Raw genomic sequence first — 19,337 nt, 5'->3', positions numbered from 1 at the left:
TACTTGAATTTTTCTATCATGTTGCATGTATAACATATGCATGGGAAACAAAAATGGACTCCTCTTGCAAATGAATAAAACAACTCATGGATTCCTAGTGGGCAAAACATCTTCAACAGAATCCAGAAAATCAAACTTTGAACAGACAAAAAAAAGAAAAAATTATAAAATAAGGCACATACCCTGCTAGCACTCCAGCTGTCCATCTCATAAAGGGAGAGTGGACCTGGAGATGATATCCACCGCCCACTGATGCATCAACCAGTAAATTAACCTGATGTCAGAATTGTATGGAACATGAATTTAAATAGAACTAGTATCAGAAAGCTACAAGGTCACGAAAACAGAAAATGTGGTTTGAGTGCTGACAACCTAAGCAAAAGGGATGGGAGAAAAAAATAATGGACACTGTTATCAGCTTGAAATCCATTTGTGATAAAAAAAAAAACCGAAATTTCTACAAGAGCTGCCTGATTGAAGACAGTTCTACTGTCTCCGTCCTACAGTTTGTATTGGAAGATAAAATATTATCAATTGCAGCAATTTGAATGAATAATATATGATTTGAATCTATGTTACAGAGCTCACCTCTTTTTCTTTCCCCATATATTACAATTTTTCTATTACACACCAGACGTAGTGTAAATTTGGTAAACCGAGTGTATAAATCAAGCTAAATGCCTCCCCCCAAATGAAATAATCACATTGTTTTGTGTCTCAAGTTCATATATTCAAGATACATATATATATATATATACATATATCCATGTTACATGTATAATATATGTGTGTACATTCTCTTAAAAAGATCAATGAAATCTATGTGGTTTATGTGTGTCCAAAATCCATCGCTTGTGTGCTGCTGATAATCTAATTCTACAGTGAATTATACCCTCACTCATTATAGATAATAGAAATACTCTAAAAAAAAAAGGCATCCATGCAAATATATGCAAATCTCAGTAACCATGATGATGATCCATTTCAAATTACTTGTAGACATCTAGTGAAATTTCAGCAACCTATTTCCAGGACTGCTTGGGTGGCTACTTTCCCAGTTCCTTTGCCTGCTAATATAATTGCGGTAGGCCACATAACCTTTTCCATTGCATCTCCAATCCTTCAACACAAATCAGTGCATTCAAGTCATTTTTTGGTTGGTCCAAGTCAATATTAATGACACATATAACAACAAATAAATACTAGCAATAAATTTCACGTAGTTCATTAGATGCTCGATAGCTTCAGTGTAATGATGCCTCAAATCAATGGAGATTACTATAAAATTAAACTGTAATAGAAGTCCCTTGATGAATTAGTAATCATCAATATAAAGGGACAAGCCATTTGGTGTTGCCCTGATTTTGAAGCTCCATAACATTTTATTTAGACAAAATTATCCCCAAAAAAATGATTTAATTACAAACCAAGTTAACCTTATGCCTCCTTCAAGTTCAAGCGAAGAGCAAAAATGTCAAAAACAGTTCAATTTTAGTCCATATTTTTCATGTACATTCTAACTGCATTTTTTTTAATACTGAAATCCTTGGTTTTTCTTGAATAGCTGTGGACAAATATGAGGTGAAGCAGTTCTTTTTTCAAATTAAAAATATAGTCATGATGTGGCACCACATCATTTCAGTTTCTCTATTTCCAGTTTTGTCATTTGAATAACAAATGAGTTAACAAACTACTAGAGGAGCAGGTGAATACATGACCAGTGATAGGGACAACCTAAATATGAAAAACTCCATCTCACGAAGAAATGGATTTCAGGCCATATTTCCTTTACAAAAAAGGGAAGGTAACTAGCATCTTTTGTAAGATCTATAAGCTCAAAACAAGAATGCCATCCAGCCTGGTTTGCAGAGCCAGAAATTATTCAATAGTAAACCCAGCAATTACGCTATCCACAACATAAGTACCTCCAAACCAGGATGAAAGGCTCATTACGGTATGCATTTAACCAACCTAACTAGATGCAAGTTAATGATGGGAATTGGCCTAAGACACCATCCAAGCTTGAATAACAGCAATGTCATATTAGAAATCTATTTTATCTTTTAGTTAACATTTGACCTTCACCGGGAGTGAAAACGGAGTTCCTTCAAACTTAAGAGAACTTTCCCCTATTAATACTGCAATACCTCGTTTACCTATACAATTTGATTGTCACAGCGCAATTTCATGAAATTTTCAGAAGTACAATTCTGAACGCCTTGAAGTTTTCAACGATATCGGACTACCGTACTATTGGTGTAAACACAAAGCCGCAATTTTGACAATTACACTCACAATTCTACGGACATAGATCTAATCCTGTAACAGATATACAAGCATACATATTGCAGATACAAGCGTGTCCACGCATCATATGAGCAAACCTTGCGGCGAAGAGCACCAGATTGGGCCTTCCTATGGAGAAGAAGGCGACGAATTCCAATGTAATTGGGATCGGAGTTGGGAGGGGAAGGCTGAAGGATGCAGCAGAAGAAATCTGGATCCGCAACGCCCTGTTTCTCCTTCTCCTTCTTCGTCTCATCTTCGGGCGAGCTCTTATCCGCCATTCTACCGAATCTCCGGCGGATCTCTCATCAGCAACTGTTCATCGTCACGGTTCCTCAAACAATCTCCTATCTTCTTCAGTGGTGTATGCTCATTGATCACAGGCTGGTGTCTTTGATCGGAATTCAAATTTCTAGAGTACAGAAAAGATTCGCGCGATGGCCTGATGAGTTATCGAGAGGGGTGTTGGGGCATGGGCGGTGCGACGGAAAATTTGTTCGGTGACGGTGATTTATGTGCCCTGATTTAATGGAGAGAAGTCAATTTAACTTGCCAGCCAAGAGGGGAACGATGATGCATCATCATTATTAGCACCGTTGTATTATGATAATTTATTTGTATATTTTTTTAAAGAAATAATAGGGTAGGTAAATTTTAAAATTTATTAAATTCTTCAAAATGAATTCCGATACCTTATTTTACTAATAGTATTAAATAAATTAGTGATGCATTTTATCAACTTTAAGTTTTTATTCTGGACATTTTTTAAATTTTTATTTTTTTGACAAATTAGTCCTCAATTTTTTTTCCAAAAATGTACAAAACCCCTTAAACCCTATATAAAAAAAAATTAATTAAACTAATTTAAATTAGGATTATTCCTAATATTTAGAAAGGGACCAAATTGGACTATTGATTAATTGTTATCTCCACCTAATGGAATAGGTTTCAACAAATCGATAGAGAGACCAACTATGGACTATAGATTCTAATGAAGCATAGAAAATTTTGAAATTTATTTTTATTTTATTTTAAATTTAACTTAATTAAATGGATATTAAAAATAATTTTAACTTAATTTAATTTAATTAATGTAATTTTTTAGGTTGAGGTCTTACCTAGTTTAAAGACCAATTTGATAAAAATAAAGTTTAGAAGATATCTAAGGCAAAAATCCAAAGTTTTCAGAGTGTAAGGTCTATCAATTTAATATCATTAGCAACAAAAATAGGTGTGGTGACTAATTGAATAAATTTTAAAGTTAAAAAAATCTCTGTAAAATAACCAAAATTTAAGAGGTACATAGTTTAATATACCTTAATAAGGTTGTTAGTTTATTTTTTTTAACTTTTTTTAATTTTAATTATTTATTAAATAATGAATCTTATAAAATTAAAAATATTAAGAGATATTTTCTAAATTTCTTGAAAATAAATGACATTTCACTTTTTTAAATATAAAATATTAGAACATATTTAGCAGTAAAATTAGAATTAACAAATTATAAAAAATAATTTTTACAAAACAAGCCAATGTTATTTAAAAATTTTCAAAATATTTATGTTATATCCAATAATCGGAGAAAGGCCACAAAAATCCAAATAAGAGAGTTGTAAATAAGTATCCAAGTGATAGAGTTACAAATGATTAAGTGGCGTAAAATGATCGAAGATAAAAGAGTAAAAATAAAAGTCATGACTGATGACGATATGTCACATCATCACTTGAAAAAGTGTTACACAAATGAGATAATAACACATAGTCTATTTAATCTTCTTTAATAAGAAAGCGCTACATAACTGATGACACCATCATCAGTCATGACTCCTAATATTATTCGGGTAAAATAATCAGATGGGCATTTACAATGTTCTAATTAATATTGGATACATCATACACCTCCTGTGATTACATCGCCAGGCTAAATTAATATTTAACTTTTCCCCACATACAATGAGAAAGTCCAAATAAGCAAACAAATCTACGGAAAGGTAATATGATACCAACAATGAGCCCGTGCAGGGCCAGGGTTCAGCAAAGATGAGAATCAGGGTCATTCCCACAAACAATTTTGGCTGTTATGCATTAGCCGTGCAAAACGAGACCCGTCTTCTCATGACAGGGCCCAGGGGGACTACTAAACTATGATAAGAGTTAGCGCAACACAATGCAGTCACTGAATGTGATTCTTCCCCCGAGAAATTACATAGAGATGGAGAGAAAAACAACCCCACTCCCAAGAGTTGCCAAACAACAACCAGCATATGATAAAAGGTGCATATATCTAATGCGCGAATATTCAGAGAGGAAGAAACCATGGATTAAGTTCATTAATAATGGCCTCAGGACAAAATCAAGTGATTGAACCACAATAAATTGAGATTCATACCAGTAAATTATGAATTCGATTCTTTACCCTGTGCAGTGAGGCAAAACCTCCACTTATAATTTACCTTATCTGTCAAAATTGAGAACACAAACGGCGACAGACCGCACAAGGGCAGTAATCCCAAGTTCATTAATATATGCAAACAATATTCCGAGTCATGAAAAAAAAAAAAAAAAAAAAGAGGAGAAAATTTAGATTAAGATGGCAGCATACATGCTTTAACGGAAATATGAGATTTTTATTGAATGTACTATATTCATAACATTAGTGTCTAAACTGAGATTCTTATCCAGCTGACCTAGCACAAACCCACAAAAAGCAGAAAAAAAGCATGTAGGGTTACCATGGCAGAGTCTTGCATCACACAGATAAAGTCAATTAACTACAATTCATGATTTGAGAGCAGAAAAGGAAAAAGATTGAAAGGTTTTTCAGTTTGCTAAATGCTAATATTTCTAAATCTTCTTGTTCTGTCACCATGATTCCATCAAGGAAACTATTCCGGGAAACCAACCACTCTTCATATTTGTACTGAGACAGAGAAAGTTGCAGAATAATTTTTAATGTTTCCATGGGCCCAATTCAATAATGTTTCTAAAGTCGCCAATTCACTCCATAAACATAGTTCTTCTGGCGTGACGAGACAAAATGTGGCCAGATTTATGAAACCATGGTCAATATTACTTCTTACATATGTTATACACTTTTTCGAGGTGCATGAAGGACCACCAGGACACTTGTGCACAGCTGCAGGATAACCCAGACATGTCTGGTTGGACATTCACCCAACATGTGGAATAATACTTCAAGTCTACTAATACACACACGTACCTAATCTTCATTGTAATTTTGATTTTTACTTCCCCAACATAGTTGCTTTAAGATAACCAAGGAGTCCACGCTTTAACACACCATACAAATGATGCAATATACCGTAAGAGAGAAAATATGAATATTTACTGGTGTCCTAGAATCCTTGGATTCTAGAAATAGAAAAATCTGGCACACCCAACTCATGAAACCAATCCGTGTATCTAAAACAGGTCTTGCTGATAATAACTGATTATTTATCAAACAACAGCACAATAAAACCAACAAAAGGGGTATTAGATACAGCAGAATTAACAAACTAACCGTAAACCACAATCAATCACTGTAGTATTACCGCACAACTCCAGATTGAAATTCTTTCAATGATCCCTCAAGCAAGGACACGCATACACTAGTCCAGGAACATGCCTGAGAATGCAGACTGCCAGAGGTATGAGAAGCAAGATGCTTGCTCGTGGGGAATAATCAAGAGAGAAGTCTATTCAAATGAGATTTTGCAGATTGGGTAAGAGAGATATCTCCAACCAAATTACAACTTCAAAATGTTAGATGTGGATCAAGCAAAACTGACATGAAATCAGTAACCAAAGACGAATTCCTAAAGAAGAAGCAAAGATCCTTGCTATATGAACCATTCAACAGAATTATGGAATAGAACATTTGAACAATACCGTACAACATACTTTTAGGAAGTGATACTAATACACTCATGTTAAATACTTCACATTCTGTGAGCATTTTCATTTTTGATATCATGTTTTCATTCCCTTTATTATTCAAAGCCATAATGTTCATACTTACAGATAAAATCACCGTATCACTAATAACAGTTGTTCATTAATGCTATAATATTTTTCCCATTCTAGATTTAGACTCAATCCACTGACCATTGTTGTTTTTATAAAATAGTGGGGAAGAGCTCCTTCCCTGATAGAACAATATTACTCAGTCATGAAATATCAGTAAGTATCTGTCAGGATCCTATGATAAATCAAGGGTAATTTGGTCTTTTGATGTGTAGGGCTGGTAGCGGTTAGTGGTTAGAGGCTGTTGGTAGGCAGTTAAAATAGCTGTTAGTGGTAGCTATTAGTTGTTAGCTTCTGTTAGAATTGTAACAGCCCAAGATTGGCACTAAGGAGGAACTATAAAGCCTCCCGATTGAATGTGAAAGTACGAATGAATTCCATATAGAATCAGACACACACACACACTCTCTCTCTCTCTCGATTTCTCTTCCCCCCGAATCCTCTGTTCTCCCTAACCTTCTTTCCTCCTTCCTACCTTTCTTCAACCCTAGTTCTTCTCTCGCAAGGAGAGATTCCACTGTCAAGACATGAGGTCTTGACAATCTGGTATCAGAGCATCAAACCTTGGGCTACGACAATAATCATATACAAGAGACGATGGCAGATGGCACAAGAATGAAACAGATGGAGGCACAACTTCAACAGGTGTTTGCGGCCATATCAGACATACAAGAGCGGATAGGAGCTATTGATGAGGTGATCAATCGTAAGCTAGATCAAGAATTTTCTCAGATGTGCAAAGAGGTGGTGAGTCAAATGCATGAGGTTCGCGATCAAGTGCAAAGCTTCATGTTGATGTTCACAGGACAAAATCAAGTGTGATTGTCTTCTGATTTTCTTTCAAAAGAACAAACTGAACTGGTTTTGTCTAGGCTAGGACCACGCCCTAGGTTGGCAGAATCTTTGGATCTGGAGGCTGAGCCAGCGGGGGCAGGGGAGATAATTGAGGATCAAGTGACAGTTAGGAGGCCGGGACTCCAGGTGATCCAGTCTCATCCTCAATTCCCTATGCCGAAATTGGATTTGCCAATGTTTGAAGGTCAAAATCCAGTGGTGGATCCATTGTCGTGAAAAACTGTTTGCTCTGTATCAAATTCCAGAGCATCAGAAGATCACTTTGGCGTCAACTTACCTAATCATTGATGTGGCTATTCCTGGTTCCAAGGGTGGCATGGATCACAAGAAGGCAACAGCTGGTTAGATTTCGTTGAGGAGTTTTGTGCCAGGTTTGGAGATCGCAATTTAGTAGATGTAGTGGAGGAATTTAATAAGCTGAAACAGGGAGGAACTGTTCAGCAATATCAAGAGAAATTTGAGGAACGTAAGTCCCTTATGCACACTTTAAATCCTGCTTCGAGTGAGGGTTATTTCGTTTTGAGTTTTATTAGCGGCTTGAACAATGAACTCAGGCTGCGGAAAGTGCTCTGCTGCAAGAAATGTTGGTGGAAACCCTATTAAAGAAGCAGAAATTTTCCTTTCAAAGCGGTCGGGTGGTCCTCAACCGTTGGGGAAGTAAAGAGTTGGTGAAATTCGGCCAAGGAAAGAAAGGTAATGTGATCCCACATGCAACAGTGGCGAATCAGCTGATGGAAGGCCGATCTGGAACTTTTGAACAGCGAAGGCAGGCTGGTCAATGTTACAAGTGTGGAGATCAGTATGTACCGGGGCACCAATGTTGAAAACAATTGCTAATGTTGGAAGGAGGCAAGGAGATAGTAACGTTAGAAGAAGATCCGGAAGAGGAAGAGATTGTGGGGGAAGAAGTAGGAGATGGCGAGATTTCCTTACATGCATTGCGTGAGTTAGTGAACAGTAAGACTATCAAGGTGGAAGAGAAGGTTAGGAACCACAAGTTGATGGTCCTGATTGACAGCGGTAGCACGCATAGTTTCTTAGATAAAACGGCCAAGAAGCTGGGATGTACAACCACCAATACGCAGCCATTGACAATAAGACTATCAAGGTGATGGCGAGATTGTGGGGGAAGAAGCAGGAGATGGCGAGATTTCCTTACATGCATTGCGCGAGTTGGTGAACAGTAAGACCATCAAGGTGGAAGAGAAGGTTGTTACGACCCTAGAGTTTGGTTAGGATTTAGGAAGTAAATTGGTAAGAATTAGAGGAAGAAAGAGCAGAAAAGGAGGGAAAGAGAGAAGAGAACAGAAAGAATGGTGGGAGAAGGGAGAAAACCGAGGGAAAACTAGGAGAATTGAAAGAGGGAAAATGGAATTCAATTGTTATTCAAATCATGCCTTTCTCTAACTATGTCAGCCTCTTTATAGGCTTACAATTGAAAGAAATAACAGAAAATACCACCAACTAACTACTATAACAGCCTTGCTAACTATTTATACAAGAGTTGGTGATTTTCGCATAACCTCTAGACTTCTACAATTAGGTCTACAACTTATACACCATAGATTTTCCTCCAATTACAATCATATCCTCAGGGTCATGACAATCCCCACCCCTTCAAACAATTCTTGTCCCCAAGAATTGACAGTTGTTAACTTGTTCTTCATCCAATACCGACCTTAACAATCTGATTTCTTCTTCGCCTTCCAATCTGTGTTCAATTCTGCCTTGCAGTAGTCGTTGGGTTGGAGTGCCTAGCCCGCCCAATTTTGATTCATCTCTTCTACCTTCGAGTCGACTTCCTTCTCGTTGGATTCGGTGCCTTCTTCTCTAACCCGATCACCGTCCAAGGCCTGGAGAACCACTAGCTTTGCTGCGTAACTCCTCCTTACCTGATTTGACTTCGTCACTGAGAGCAATAGCCTATGGTCGCATGCCGATCACGATCCTCCTGTTCTGGGTCCGATTCATAGCGGATTCGAGATTGCTCGGACTCAATCGCAATCGCTATAGCCTCCAATCGCTCCAATTTGCTTCTCTCTGATGCCTTAGTCTACTTCAGTCGTGCCTTCCTTCTCGCCTTGGTCACTTGCAACGACCAGATCTGGGACGCGATCAAGGACACTTGAGTTTATCGCCAATTCCAGATTGCAGCTAGGATTAGGATCGGATGCCTAGATCTCCTTGCTGAGGAGCGTCGCCTTCCACATTTAAGTCCGATCACTGTCGGAACTATCTTGGCCAATGTCGCCTTCAATACCGAGCCGATGTTTGCTTTGCACGACTTCGCCTCTCGATTCCGATTCAATTCCAAGCCAAATTGTATTTGCCTGAAGCAACGAAAATCGCCTAGCCCGTCGGAATTAAATGCCTGAATCGCCCTAGCTAACTGCCAAGAACTTCCTGATCACCGCCTTTTAAGAATCGAATCTGAATTCAGCTATTAAAGTCTCCATAATCATAGCCGAGGAATGATTGGCTCTGATATCAAATGTTACGACCCTAGGGTTTGGTTAGGATTTAGGAAGTAAATTGGTAAGAATTAGAGGAAGAAAGAGCAGAAAATGAGGGAAAGAGAGAAGAGAATAGAAAGAATGGTGGGAGAAGGGAGAAAACCGAGGGAGAACTAGGAGAATTGAGTGAGAGAAAATGGAATTCAATTGTTATTCAAATCATGCCTTTCTCTAACTATGCCAGCCTCTAGGCTTACAATTGAAAGAAATACCAAAAAATATCACCAACTAACTACTATAACAGCCTTGCTAACTATTTATACAAGAGTTGGTTATTTTCGCATAACCTCTAGACTTCTACAATTAGGTCTACAACTTATACACCATGGATTTTTCTCCAATTACAATCATATCCTCGGGGTCATGACAAAGGTTAGGAACCACAAGTTGATGGTCCTGATTGACAGCGGCAACACGCATAGTTTCTTAGATAAAATGGCCAAGAAGCTGGGATGTACAACCACCAATACGCAGCCACTGACAGTGACAGTGGCCAATGGAGAAAAAATGATAAGCAAATTGGCTAGTGTGAATTTTCGTTGGGAGATGCAAGGGGAAATGTTTGTGATGGACCTGAGATTGTTGAGGCTTGGAGGCTGCGATGTGGTATTGGGAGTTGATTAAATGAAAACCATCAGTCCCATCAGCTTCGATTTCAACAAGCTGGAGGTGACTATTACTAAAGAAGGAAGGGCGGGCAGTGACATTGGTGGGAAGTACAGACACGGGGACGTACAAGATAATAATGGGAAAGAGGCTGCGGAGGTTGCTAAAATTGAAGCTGAAACAAGTGGCACAATTCTTCTCGCTGCAGGCCACTAAGGAGGAGGAGGAGATTCAGTCGTTAGGGGATTAGCTGTTGGTGACTTCGTGGCAGGTACATGAATCTGATTCCTTGCATAATCTATTGGAAGAGTTTAAGGATCTCTTTGTGGAACCCTTATCTTTGCCTCCCCAAGGTGCGTTTGATCATGCTATTCCACTGAACCCTAATTCAGAACCTGTCAATATCCAGTTTATGGATATCTGCCTAAACAAAAGACTGAAATTGAAAACCTTGTCAAAGATATGTTGCAGCATTCTATTATCCAACCTTACCATGGTCCATTCCCTTCTCCCATCCTGGTCAAAAAGAAAGACAGATCATGGCGATTTTGCATAAACTATTACCAATTGAACGCCATAACCGTCAAAGATAAATTTCCTATACCAATAATTGAAGACCTCCTAGATGAGCTTAAACATGCAACCATTTTCTCCAAACTTGACCTTAGGGCTGGTTACCATCAAATCCAAATGAGACCGGATGACATTCACAAAACAACCTTCCGGGCACACCAAGGGCACCATGAGTTCAACATCATGCCCTTCGGTTTAACAAAAGCCCCCCCCCCCCCCCAAAACCTTCCAATCCTTGATGAACCAAGTCTTTGAGCCTTTTCTACGTAAATTCATCTTGGTCTTCTTTGATGACATCCTAATTTATAACCCAACCTTTGGCCAACACCTCAACTATCTTCGGACTGCATTTGAGATCCTTCGACTCAACTAGTTGTATGTGAAGAAGTTGAAGTGTGCTTTTGCCCAAAGGCAGATTGAGTACTTGGGACACATCATTTCATCCCAAGAAGTGAGTACAAACCACAAAAAGGTGGTTGCTATGCTAAATTGGCCTAGGCCAGCCAATGTGAAAGCAGTGCAGGGATTCCTAGGGTTAACGGGGTACTATCGGTGTTTTGTATGGAATTATGGGATTATTAGTAGACCCTTAACCGAATTGTTGAAAAAGGATAATTTCCAATGGAACTCGCATGCAGAGGAAGCATTTGAGAAGTTGAAGAAAGCAATGATGAGGCCCCTGTTTTAGCATTTGAGAAGTTGGAGACTGATGCGAGCAATGTGGGTGTGGGGGCTATACGCAAGGGGGCTGACCTATAACTTATCTCTGCCAAGCCTCAGCTCCCAAGCATGTGGGACTAAGCATCTAAGATAAGGAATTACTGGAGGTATTGATAGTTGTGGAGAAATGGCTGCATTATTTGGAGAGTAGGACCTTTGTGATATGTATTGATCATGAGAGTTTGAAATTTCTCCTATAGCATAAACTACAAACCTAGCTGCGGAGGGAAGGAATGAGAAATTGATGGGATTGGACTATACAATTCAATACAGAAGGGCAGGGGTTGATTAAGGAATCTATGTGGATTAAGGAATCTATGTTGAGGGAGGTTGAAATTTTAAAAAGCTAATGTAACAAAATTCTTATGTAATCAAAAAGTCAGTACAACAAATTTTCACTAAACTTGTGCTTGACGAGATTTTGAAACAAAAAATTCATCTACAACGGAAACTACATCTATTATGAGAGCAAGTTTTCTTTCGATGTAAAGTGTCATACAATTAGCAAGGAATTCATCCTCCATTTTGTTACGAAGTGTCGTCTTCAAAAGTTTCATTGCTGAAAATGCTCACTCAGTAGTTGCAATAGAAACAGGTAATGTCAATATATGATAAATCAATCTAGTTATCATAATGTATGTATCTAACCACCTCCTCTCGATCAACTCCTGGCATAATTCAGCAAGTGCAGATACTTGAAACCTTTGTTTAGGAATCACATCATGAACATAATACCGCAACTCATATTCCAAAGCACGAATATCTTGACAGCTAAAATCTTTAGGATAGAACAACTTTGCAAGCGTACAAATATCATCACCATTGAATGATTCAAATAAATTTTTGGGATCCAAAGCCACATTGAGAGAAAGGAGTTCTACTGATTTATCATTAAATCGCGTACTTAACTCAATCAGTACAAAATCTATTGCTTCATTTAAAACATCGAAATGATAATGGTGCTCAACTATAGTCTCATCACTACAACAACCAATCAGATATAAAGAATCTAGGTTCAGTATATGAATGTTGTGTGTTAAACAAAACCTTTTTACTTCCTGAAGAAACTATTCCCAACCTTTTTTGCTTAGTTCTTGAAAGATAAGTTTCGCAGTAAAAATGTATCTCATAGCAACCAAAATGTCTAGAGATTTTTTCTGAAGGGCTTGACAAATAACATCAATTATTCTAATAATTTTGTGCATTAAAAGCAAGTTAAACACAAATTCAAAACATGCAAAGTGTCTGTAAGCGCCACAAATTTTAGCTCGAAAGCTTGCTTTTGGACAATGGATTTTAAGATATTCAAGCACCTTGCAAATTGCAAAGTACATGTCTATCATCCTTTTTACGGAATCATAATGAGAACTCCAACGTGCTACTCCAGTGCATGGTAAATTACTTATTTGATTGGCTCCACTTCCAGACTCACGCTCTCCAATACTCAACATATGCTCAACTTCTTTATTTTTTTAGCATCTTGCAACTCACTAATGCGCTGAGAAGAAGAATTAATAATATTGATAACATTGCCCAAATGAGAAAATAATTCCCAAATAACGCTAACATCCTTAGCTACAGAAACCAATACCAGTTATAACATGTGAGCAAAACAGTGAACATAGTATGCATATGGATAATTTCTAAGAAATAATACTTGAAGTCCATTCCAAGTACTGCGCATATTATTAGTACTGTCATATCCTTGACCTCTCATTTTGCTAACTTGAAGATCATGCCAAACAAGAAAATCGAATATCTCATTTTTTAGGTTTAATGACGTGGTATTACTAACGCTTTTGATTACAAAAAAATGTTATATCAAAATACCACGATTGTTCACAAACCTCAAAATAATGCTCAATTGCTCTCAGTTAGATTCATCTTTTACTTCATCTACAAGAATACAGAAGTGTTCATCTCCAACATCCTCATGAACCATCTGTCGTACTCTGTTGACTATAATGTGCAAGATATCCTTTTGAATATTTGGAGCAATGTACTGAGCATTTTTCGGAGCATTACCTAGTATAACTTTATCAACTTCTATACTTAATTATGCAAAAGCCTTCAGCATTTGAATAAAACTCCCACGGTTCAATAAAAATGAAGATTCGTCGTGACCTCTGAAGGCACAACCTTAAAGTGCTAGCAACCACTATAGCTATAACTGAAGCCTTTAGATGCAAACGATTTTTTTAAGATTCATTTTTTGTTTGTGCATGAATAGAGATATCAAAAGGGTAGGGCCGGCCCAGCCCGACCTGACCCAGCCTGAGTCGGCCCACAGGCTTTTTAAACAGGCCAGGCCGGCCCTTTTACTAAAAGGGCCGGGCCAACCCGTGGGCTAGAGGGTCAAGCCGGGCCCTTAGCCCACAGGGCCTAGCGGGCCTGGCCCTTTTTTTTTTTTAAATAATGCATATAATATATACATATATAAATATCAAAATAATACATTTATAAAAATCAATTTTTTTCTTTTTAAAATATTTTATATCTTAATTCTTAAGTTTTAAATATTATTTCATCATTTTATATTTCAAAATTCTATATGCCTTATAAATTTTCTTGTGAATTGATATAAAAAATAATGTACATATAAAAAGGAGAATGTTTATTTATAATTTAAATATATAAAAAATTTAACTTAAAAATTTTAAATAAATTGATGGTTATTATTTATATATATTACGAAATATAAATTTTTTAGTATCTAATATCAATAATTACTAAAGAATAACATAATTAAAAAAAAAAAAATGAGTAAGGGCCTAACTAATTGGCCCATAAGGGCCTCATGGGCCCAACCCATAAGGGCCCAACGGGCTGGGCCTAGTGGGCCACGGGCTGGGCTGTGGGCCTAATTTCTTTGGCCCAGCCCGTTTGAACAGTAACGGATCGAGCCAAAGCTCGGCCCATCCCAGGCTGGGCCGGGCGGCCTGCAGGCCGCCCGGCCCTTTTGACACCTCTATGTATGAATTACCCTATCAATATGTTGAGAGGGATTTATTAAATCTTCAATCATTCTCACACAATTCAAGTGGGGTGAAGAAGGTGTAGAACCAACATGAGTAAGAAAAGCACATTTATTTCCTTGGTTAACCCTTTTCCAATTATCAAATCCCATAGTAACCATCGTCGAAATATTTAATGAATTACTATCGTTCAGAAATACAAAACAATAGAAATAATGTCTTATCTTCTTAAGGTGAATATTCCAACCACCTAAATCGATTGGACCAATTTTTTTAAAAACTGCAATGTTGATTTCCAAAAGTGGTCTTTTTGTAATTCAAAAGTGATGGCTGATATAGCCCAGCTAGTAGATATGCTCGTCTAATCTCATCTCGTGTATTAACGGGATATTCACAAATTTTCTTTCTTTTCCCCAAATCTCGCTCAATACAAGAAGACCATTGAAATTCAAGATTTGAAGATGGAGAAGCTTGAATTTCAAGAGATGAAATTAAAGGAAGTTGCACAATAGCAATTGATGTAAATTCACTAGATTGATTTTGCCCACTAAGAATTAAAATACTTTCACTAGTTTGATTCTCTCTTTCTAAAAAATGATAACAATATTATTCTTCTTTTGCAAAAGGTTGTTGTTCCATTCTAAATTCTAAGACACACAAACAAAAAAATAGCACAATTCAATAATCGAACAATTGAAATATTCAACTCAAGATTAATACAAGTGCTTTTTAATATAAAATAAGGTTAACTTGTGAAAAACATTCTTACATAACTTTCATTCCTAAATTACAAATTGAAATCCTCAAATAACTAAAAAATATAACTCACAAACATATTGAAATTCAAAACAGCAAGCAGGCACCCTATGTCCAATTCCAATTGACCAAAAAAGAAACCAAAGGAATCCTATAATCTATTAAACACAATTCCCTTAAGATCACTAAAGGCTTCACAAATATTGAAAAATACACAAAATCAATTGATAATTTGGGGAAACACAAGAAAAATAGAGGTTGTTTCCAAAAAATATAATAATAACAGAGTGATCACAAATATTGAAATATATACACAAAATCAATTGATAATTTAGGGGAAAACAAGAAAAATCAAGAGTTACCATTCACCAATCATTCATTCATACAGAAAATTAAAAAAAAAAAATGTATGAGAAAAACGTGAGACATACCTCTTAGGTCACACAAACTGAATTTGAAAACTAGAAAGAGAAGGGCAACGATTCTAAGGGAGGATGCAAGATTAATATTGGGGAGATGATTTGGGTTCAATTTCTAGGGTTCAAACTTCAAACTAGAAACTCAACCATATCTTCTGACTCCAAAAATATTAAATCAAGAATCTCCTTGTATTACTATGAAACTTACCTACTACTCCGCCTCTTTCTCTTTCTTTATATTTGTATAGGTTCTGAATAGGTTTGGGCAATTGGGTTCCAGAAATGTCGCTGGCGGCTCCGATCGAGGGGACAATGATGGGAACATGGTCATTGTGACGCCTAAGCCTCACTACCGGGTGCCACCACAATACACATTACAACCTAGGCCCGCTCCGAAGGACGACTATGCCCCTGCCAATATAAAGTATTAAAATAATACGGAAGCCCTAGGTGGAGTCCAGGCTTCGCCGCCTTTGATTGGTCTAGAACACAGGAGTGAAATGCATAAGCAGCGAAAACTCACCCAAGTCCCGTACCTGAGCAGGCCTTAGGAGAAAATTCCATTTCAATTTCAAATAGGCAAATACCAACATGCACAATAAATTACCCCAACCACCAAACATATCTCAAATTCCGGCCGTAGCCGACCGGTACAAGTTCCCTATACCTACTGGTTTTATTCATAGTTGGAACCTTAACTTGATTCCAATTTACTTCTAGTTAAACCATAACCGTCACTCATAATTAACACACAACAGATATATTATATTATTAATATTTGGGATTAACCCACACCCTCACTGTTAACGGTCACTGCCAACTGGCGGCTCATCTATCAGCACCGCCTTTCCCTTCTCGGATCCCGAGCCACCTACTGGGTTAGAGGAAAAATATAGGGGTGAGTTCGGAGACTCAGTAAGGGCAATATGAGTTGTAGTAAATTAAAATGCATGACAATTATAGAATAATGAGAAGTGTATCATGCATGCAGGCCTATCCACCTCACCCTGATCCAGATTTTGGTGGCCTCATTTATTTCATTTAGGACCCCATCTCGAGACTCACACGGCCCAAATCTATAGCCCCATGCCTAGACACTTCTCCCACAGTCTAATATAAGCCATACCAAAATAAATTTACTCACAAATCATAATAAACCTTACCGCGCGTTAATCACTTGCTTCGTGTCGGTTTCACGTCCCAATTCCTAAACAATTATAAAGTAAAATAATTTAATTAAATGCACAATTAATTTTAATTATCGCCGTTACATTGCTAAATAATATAGCTAAACATGTTATTAATTTTTAATTAGCACTATTAAATAAATTTAAAACATTTTTATACCTCACGTATACACACGGGCAGAGTTTCTGTACTTCTCAAAATTTATCGCGTTGCAGCAGTGGAAACACTGCTATTTATAGGCGAGGGAAAGGGAGAATTCGGTAGGAGGTGAAGAATTTGGGTTGTAAAGAGCCCCCCAGATGCTGCCACGTGGTAGCAAGAAAGGAGGGATGGGTGGCTGGGGTAAACCCCCAGCAACGCCGTGTGGCGCAGCCTGCGCGGCTACATGGCCATGCGCATGGCGTGCGCTCAGTCTGCCGGGCGCACCCCCGCGGCATGGGCGCCATCTAGCGCGCCTTGGAACGACGTCGTTTGGCACTTGGAGTTACCTGGAATTCAATTTTAGCCAAAAATTATTCCCCCCCCCCCCCCAACAGTTCGATCTCGCGCCAGCCAGGCGGCCGTCCTCGCGCGCAACCACCCGCGCTGCCTCCTACCTTAATTATATATTGCCCCCCACTAAATTTAAACCAACTCTCAGCCCATTTCTAGAATTTCCACTTTAACCCCCATATCTTTCAAAAATTAACGCACATGCCCAACACTTCATTTCTCCTTATTTCACTTATGTCCCAAATTTCTTCCAAAAATCCATCTAATCAACTCATGATACTCTTTCATTATTTTCATAAATATTCTCACATAAAATAGTTAATTATCCTAATTGCTCTTTTTTTTTCAAAACCACTCACACAACTTGATAAATCTTCCTGAAATCCATAAATTAATTATTTCCAAAATCAGGGATGTAATAGTCTCCCCTCCTTATGAAATTTCGTCCTCGAAATTTTGTACACTTTATTCTATCATACATAGATCCTCAACATTAACTGTGATTATCAAACCGGTAAGGATATTTATCACGCATTTCTTCTTCCATTTCCCAGGTCGCCTCCCCTCCGAATGTTGGCTCCATTGCGCCTTTACCATAGGCAGACTTCTACGTCTTAATTGGCGGTCCAGCACTACCTTCTGACAACAGCTTGCCGAAACGTCTTATTTTGAAACATCTTAGCATTCTATTTCGAAACCCGATTCCCAAAAATTTCATTTCGAACCCTACGTTGTTCCATGATTCGAAACATAGAGTCGGGAATATAAATATCAGAAAAGCCTCGAACTCGACATTCGTGTGTCCAGATAAATTTTTTTTTCTTCTTGCCAAAATCTCCAAAATGATAAAACACGTTTTTTTTTCCATAAAATTTTACTTTTCTTTTCTTCTTCTTTTTTTTCATTTCTTTCTCTTTTTTTCTTCCTTATTTCTTCCTCTTTCTTCTCCTTCTTCTTCTTCTCCCTTCCTTCCTCAGCAAACCTTGCACGTGAACAGCCACAGGCCGCCGCTGCCTTCCAGCGTCGTCACCACCTCCGACGACCGCCGCTGCCCCCTCTGCAACCGCCTCCAGCGCCTGCTCCGCCATCGGTCGCGAGCCACCGTGCGGCTTCTCTGCGCCCCCAGTAGCCGATCGCCATCTCTGACGACCCAAACGACCCTCCGTCAGCCAGATCCGACCATCGCCACCGCTGCCAGCTACCTCGCGCAGCCACCGGCCACCGCCAAGCTTCCCTCGACCGCCACCGCAACCGTCGTTGTCCCTGTCGCCAGATTTGGGTCGATCTGACCCGACTCGATCCAGGTTCGACCCATTAGATCTAATTCATATCTGATTTGACCCATCCATTTAGATCCGACCTATATCTGATTTGTTTAGATTTAGCCAAATCTAGATCTATCATGACAAGGCGCAACATACCAAGACCCCGATCTCGATGCGGTGCTTGCGTAGTCTTGAATAGATGATGCAATCCATAGTGCATCTTTACTCCTCACTTCCGTCGTGAGGATGGTGTTACTCACTTTGTCGCCATCCGTGATGTTTTTACTATCAGAAATGTCGTCAGCCTCCTAGCTTCGCTTCCGGTCAGTGACCGATTTTGGGCTTCCGATACACTCTTCTTTGAAGCTCAAGCCCGGCTTCAGGATCCCGTCTATGGTTGTGTATCTCACATTCTAGCCCTTCAACAGTAGATTAGTGATTTGCAAACTTATCAAGCTTATTTGCAAGATTCACTATTCGCATATTGTTATTCACATCCCCAACCTGCTCCCCAACCTGATCAATACACAAGCTGGAATTTCGATCTTCCCATCATCCCAGAAGACGTCCCTCATCCTAGTTTCTCAGAGGCCACTCTTCCACCTTACCATGGCGAAACCAGCAACAGCCAGATGCCACTCCCAGATGACATCAATGAGCTGG

The 19,337-nt window shown here is 38.4% G+C and overlaps 2 protein-coding genes across 3 annotated transcripts in view; both read right to left on the bottom strand.

Annotated features, from left to right (window-relative positions):
* The window catches only part of LOC127801641 (uncharacterized), a 48,172-nt gene extending 45,605 nt beyond the window's left edge, over nt 1-2,567 (bottom strand). For both annotated transcript variants that reach the window (XR_008023103.1, XM_052336939.1), the window contains exons 1-3: nt 2,385-2,567; nt 1,023-1,120; nt 183-249 (exon numbers count right to left, since the gene is read on the bottom strand). Coding sequence is in view for 1 of the 2 variants with exons in the window: in XM_052336939.1 (XP_052192899.1) it covers nt 183-249; nt 1,023-1,120; nt 2,385-2,567 (348 nt within the window). In the remaining variant the exon portion in view is untranslated. The remainder of the gene's footprint in view (nt 1-182; nt 250-1,022; nt 1,121-2,384) is intronic.
* Nucleotides 2,568-2,658: 91 nt separating this feature from the next.
* Nucleotides 2,659-19,337, bottom strand: part of LOC127801642 (polyprenol reductase 2-like) — a 40,083-nt gene continuing 23,404 nt past the window's right edge. Inside the window, exon 8 of the transcript XR_008023104.1 lies at nt 2,659-2,806. The gene's annotated coding sequence lies outside the window, so the exon portion shown is untranslated. The remainder of the gene's footprint in view (nt 2,807-19,337) is intronic.

The sequence above is a fragment of the Diospyros lotus genome, chromosome 5, assembly GCF_014633365.1.
Source record: "Diospyros lotus cultivar Yz01 chromosome 5, ASM1463336v1, whole genome shotgun sequence".
Taxonomy (NCBI): domain Eukaryota; kingdom Viridiplantae; phylum Streptophyta; class Magnoliopsida; order Ericales; family Ebenaceae; genus Diospyros; species Diospyros lotus.
Note: the sequence above shows the minus strand (reverse complement) of the source record. Positions and strands in the feature narration are given on the sequence as shown.